Source organism: Pyxicephalus adspersus, chromosome 1 (assembly GCF_032062135.1).
Source record: "Pyxicephalus adspersus chromosome 1, UCB_Pads_2.0, whole genome shotgun sequence".
NCBI classification, from domain to species: Eukaryota; Metazoa; Chordata; class Amphibia; order Anura; family Pyxicephalidae; genus Pyxicephalus; species Pyxicephalus adspersus.
Window position 1 is genome coordinate 177,466,994 of NC_092858.1, and position 5,582 is coordinate 177,472,575.

The following is a 5,582-nucleotide window of genomic DNA, read 5'->3' on the forward strand; positions in this document are numbered from 1 at the left end:
GAGACCCCCCATGTATGGAGCCCCTCATGTATGGAGACCCCCCATGTATGGAGACCCACCATATGTGTGAAACCCCCCCATGTATTGAGCCCCCTGTGTATGGATACCCCCGTGTATGGAGCCCCCCCACGTATGGAGACCCCCCATGTATGGAGACCCCCCATGTATAGGGCCCCCCCATTCCAGATATATACAGAATGTATTCATATTATCCCCCGCACCCCGAGCTGCATGCAGCCATGGCTGAGCTCTGTACACCATGGGAGTCTCCCCACATTGCTCTGCCTCCGATTCATGCTGCCGATGCCGTTATATCTGGGTCTGTCCTTCCCTGATCAATGTTTGTGCTGATATGTGAAGTATTTATATAGCGCCAACATATTACGCAGTGCCGTACAATAGTCATGTGACTAGCTGTCCCTCAGAGGAGCTGACAATCTAATGCCCCCCCATAGTCACATGTCATTATCACAGTCTGAGGGGGAAAAGCCAATTACCCTAACTCCATGTTTTTGGAATGTGGGAGGAAACCGGAGGAAACCCACACAGACACGGGGAGAACCTACAAACTCCATGCAGATAATGTCCTGGCTGAGACTCCCGGGGCCCATCGCTGCAAAGGCCGGAGTGCTAACCACTGAGCCACCATTCTGTGTCTATAAAGTTATATGGGAGGTGCAGGGAAGGAACTTCGGCTGTACTGGGCAGTGGTAATGGGGGAAATAGTCCGGGGGCTGAGAGGAGAGCTGTGGGGGATGGAATGGGGGCAAATAATGTGGGCTGAGAGAAGAGTGAGGGGCCAGGATTGGGGACCTCCCATTGGTCTATAAAGAGGGGTGCAATCCCTTCCCTCCAATCAGTCCCTTAATTTCCCCATCCCAGGGCTGTATGGGGGAAGGGAGAGCTGCATGGAGGGTGGGGGATGAACCTTCCATACCTGGGTGCACCCATAGATGGCGCTGTGATATTTTGTGAATGATGGAAGGTTCTCTTTATTATTGTGGTATCTTCAAAGTGTTTGTGTAATGTTTAGTCACAGAGATTTGTGTGAATGTCTCCTTCTTCCAGATACCATGAGATTCACAAGTCGGTCACCATCCAGACCCCGGCCAACCAACCGCTGCTGGATGCCGAGGAGACGGGGCGAGAAGATGACGAGGAGGGGAGGGTGAGAAATACAGGGTTCTATCCAAGCAACCAAAGATTCACCCACTTATCTGTCCAATCGAAATAAATGAATAAATAAGAGGTGAGAAGGTGATGCCTTTGTGTCTGCATTCTATATCCTGTAGGGTAAAATGAGAGGGGAACCCCCTTTAGATTGTTGGTAGTCTGCTGAATGAGAAGAAACAATAGGGAACTTTTATATGTATCATCCAACCAGCCAAAACTGCACATGAGGTGCAACAAAAAACCAACTTCAACCGTACGGACAGTAAGGAGGACCAAGCACAGTCCTACCATGGTCAGTATGGATAGGATAGAGACCAATAAGGAGAGTCCAATGGTGGGAAATATGAACAGGACCAAGGAATAAAAATGGATGAGCTCAGCAGTATAGACATGCGAAGATCAGTAGGACAGTGCCACCATGGTCAGTATGTATAGGATAGAGACCAATAAGGGCAATTCCATTTATCAAAAGATTCAAAATGGCCGTCCCACTGCTGCAGTATGGACAGAGTAGAAGACAATCCCACCATGGTCAGAATAGAAGACCAGTAGGACAATGTCAGTGCTGGCCGCATGGACTGTATGGACCCCCAGTAATCATACCAGGACTTGTGAGAACACGCAGAGATACCGAGGGTCACGCCTCATATTGACACATTATCTGCATCTCCCAGGTTCTCTTACCGGGTGGTTGCCATTAATCCGCATCAGAAGGATCCCTTTAAATGGTGACAACACCAGAAGTGACAGACAAACTGATGTCCCAGTTGTTGTCAGTTCCCCATAGAAATTCCCCTCTACCCATACCAGTCTATTGGTCAGAGATTCCCAAGCTGGGATCCTCCAGGGGGCGCTAGGGGTTCCTGAAAGCAATGAGCAGTTTGTGCCTCTCAGGTCAGTATAGGTGACACCAATGATCTTTTTCGCTATCTGTAGTTACATAGTTATAAAGTCAGATTGAAAAAAAGACCATCAAATTCACCCACTAGGGAAAAACATATCCCAGATATAAAACCCTATAAGACATTGCTTATCCAGAGGAAGGCAAAAAAACCCCGGGTACAATTTGCTATTCTCATTACCATAAATTGGGAATTTCTTCCTCTGTTTGCCCTTTGGGGTCAGAAGGAATCTGTTATACAGATGGGGTAAAACTGCCCCCTCTAGTGGAATGTGAAGGTAATGAAGGATTTCTGTGCCTGGAGATTTGGGTATAAACCTGTGAATGTGACTTCCAGCAAACATTCTCCTACCCATATCTCAGATATACCTCAGAGATTCACCCGCAGTGAATGTTTGCTTCTGGAGAGTGAGGAATGGTCAGACACATGTCATTGTGATATTCACTCAATATATTGATTTATTGATGTGTACACCATGGGGAATCTCCGGCTTCCATAATACTGCGTGCGGTGACCCCGCTGAGACGAATCTTTCCGTGGTGACACCGATATTTCTATAATGTGATAGAAGCGTCCTCGCCATAGAATACATGCGTGTGCTGCGTTGTACGTATTACGCGTTATATATAAAGTTATGTGCGGGGGGCACGGACCCCCAATTATTAAACATCCCTTCTCTTCCTGAGGTGCCACAACCTGGAATATCGCCTCCACAGGCAGTGGCGTACTCACACTTCAGATATTTGCAGCATTCAGTGAGTACACAGGCAGGACAGGGCCACACGATGCCTCATAGGGCCACACCGGGCCCCCCAAGCCTTTGATACAATGCAGGTTCATCCTGTGCGGTCAGGCCGGGGAGATGGTGGATGTGTCCAGCACGGGAGGGGACAATCTCACCACAAAACGATGAGAATTGGAAGGGATGAAACTTTCACTCAGTGTCAATCTGGGGATCCGACTCACATTCACCACCAGCTGAGTGTCCCCTCCACGCAGGCAGAAGGTCAGAGCAGAGTGCAGGGATCTAGTGACCGCCTCTTCACTCAGGAGCGTCCAATGGTCCGTGTGGGCCCCGGCGTACTGGCAGGTGGGCCCTGGCCTGAGGTACTGCTCCAGGAAGGCCTATGGGGGGGGGGGGGGGGGAGAGATAAAATCACTGAATGTACAAAGACAACACTATGGGCAGGAAATTATAGGACTAAAGAGGACCTGTCTACACCTTCCTCCCCATATTCCCAGCCGCCCCTCCCAACTGGTCATGTGATCTGCTTCCACTAAGGGGTGACTGGGGGGGACTCTGCGGGGTGACTGGGGGGGACTCTGCGGGGTGATTGGGGGCGGAGTTCTGGAGTGTGACTGGGAGGGGGGGGTACCTGAGCGGACATGTTGTGGGTCAGGCACTGGCTGAGGTGTTGGATGATGGCCTCCATGGTGTAGAGCTCAGCTTGTCGGGTGCTGCGGAGATACCGCTGCAGGCTCTGTGCGATCAGCGGGAAGATGCTCTGGGCGGCCTCTCTTGGTGGTAAAGTTTGGGAAGATTTTGCGCCATCGTCCAAGGAATTGACTTGAGAGAAGGCGCGGTGCACGGCGACCACCAACCTGCCGACAAATAAAAAGAAATCAATCATCAAAGTACAGATCTACAGCCCAGGGACATCCTGTAGGAGGCGCTCATAACTATCACTATGTATTACCCCCAATTCCTTGTTACTGAAACATGGCGCTGTGCTGAGTTGGCACAGAAGGAATATCATGGCCTCCGATGTATTTCCCATAATTCCCTGGTACCGGAAACAATTACAGTATATACTCAAATATAAACCGATCCAACACAGACAGGAAAACTGCACTGACTCAGCTATAAACCTAGGGCACAAAATGTTAGAAATGCCAGTAAACTAATTGTGAATAAACCCACAGTCGTTTTATCTTTATTCCTGTTTATATAAGTAAAGAATTTTGTACTGTTGAGTTGCTTGTGATGGGTTACTTTGTGGATCCTTTGTGCATTATTGTTGACCCCCAGTAGGTGGCGCTGTGTTGTAAACTGTATTTGTTATCCACTACACGAGGACACAGCGCCATCTACTGGTGTAGCCTGAGTATAAAGCAAGATTAGTTTTCTAATGCTATTGGTTTATACGATCTATAGACTGTAGGTGTGAGAAGGTTGTGCCGTACGTCACCTGGCACGGCGTCTGCGGATTCTGCGTTCATATTCTATGTCTTCGTAGTAGCGATCCTTGTAGTTGCATGAGCTGAGTTGTGATTGGCTGGCTTTGCCTAAGCAGAAATAAGGGGGACATTAGAGTGTCAGCTCCTCTGTACAGAGACTGATAGGACTGGCTCAGTGTTCTCTGTACAGCACTATGGTATATGTTGGAGCTATGTACGGAGAGGGGTGCACCCTAGGGGTTCCTGGTCATACCTGACTGCCCCCAGTGTGTAGAATCGGCTCTCGCCATCGTTGCTCCGTACCACTGTCAGGATGTAATGGGCCTGCAGCTGTCTCAGCTCCAATAACACAATAGCCAGGTAATGGATGAAGATGAAGGCGTCCACCAGGGCGGCGGCGTACTGCACCACACTGAGCAGGTTCCTCTCCCGCCCACCCAGGACCCTCACCACGTAGAACAACCAATAGGAGAGAAGAAAAACACCCAGCAGAAGAAGCAAGAAAGCTCTAAACTCCACCACACGGGGCAAAACATAGCGCGGGGTACGTAGGAAGACGGCCCAGGAGCCCAGCACCATGAACAGCATCTTAAAGGCCACCGAGATGTAAAGCCCCTCACAGATGACCCCGCAGGGCTCTAATTCCGAATGCCATAAGACCTGGGGTAGAAGAATGAAGATGGGGGGAGTCACCAGCGTCACAACCCCCAGGACACAGAACACATAGAACCCCAACATGGTCCGGGCACCGGGCCTGCCTGGCCGAGACTCCGAGGGTCCACGCCGAGGGGACACATCCTCCAGGGAGGCGCTCCGCTCCGATGTCACCGCTGTGGTGGTCTCTCCCCAATTATCATCCTGCAGAAGGAAAGAGAGAATGAATAGATGGGTGAATAAATGGATGGAAGGATTGAGAGATGGAGAGTTGTATTGTGGAGGGATGGGGGATGAATGATGGATGAATAAACAGATGGTGGGTGGTGGCTGGAATTATGGAGGAATGGCAGGTTGAATGGGTGAATAAGTTTGATAGTAGATTGGTTAGTTGGTTGGTTGGATGGAAGGCAAGTTTGTTGGTTGGACAAATAAATGGAAGGCTGGAAGGCTGGTTGGATGGATGGATGGAAGGCTGGACGGATGGACAGATAGATCGATGTAACGTTGGTTAGTTCTCCGGTTGGACAGGTAAGTGGGTGAATCTTTGGTTGGATGGAGGGACAGATGGATGAATGATGGATGTACGTTGGTTAGTTCTCCGATTGGACAGATAAGTGGGTGAATCTTTGGTTGGATGGAGGGACAGATGGACTGGATGGACGGATGGATGGA

At 49.8% G+C, this 5,582-nt stretch overlaps 1 protein-coding gene across 1 annotated transcript; it reads right to left on the reverse strand.

Moving 5' to 3' along the window:
- Window positions 1–2,507: 2,507 nt before the first annotated feature.
- Window positions 2,508–5,111, reverse strand: LOC140321714 (vang-like protein 1; the record flags this gene model as incomplete). Its single annotated transcript, XM_072398501.1, is given in 4 exon segments — window positions 2,508–3,200; window positions 3,452–3,677; window positions 4,265–4,382; window positions 4,385–5,111. Coding segments are annotated over 4 exon segments (1,347 nt in total), but the record flags the coding sequence as incomplete, so codon positions are not given.
- Between the last annotated feature and the right edge of the window lie 471 nt (window positions 5,112–5,582).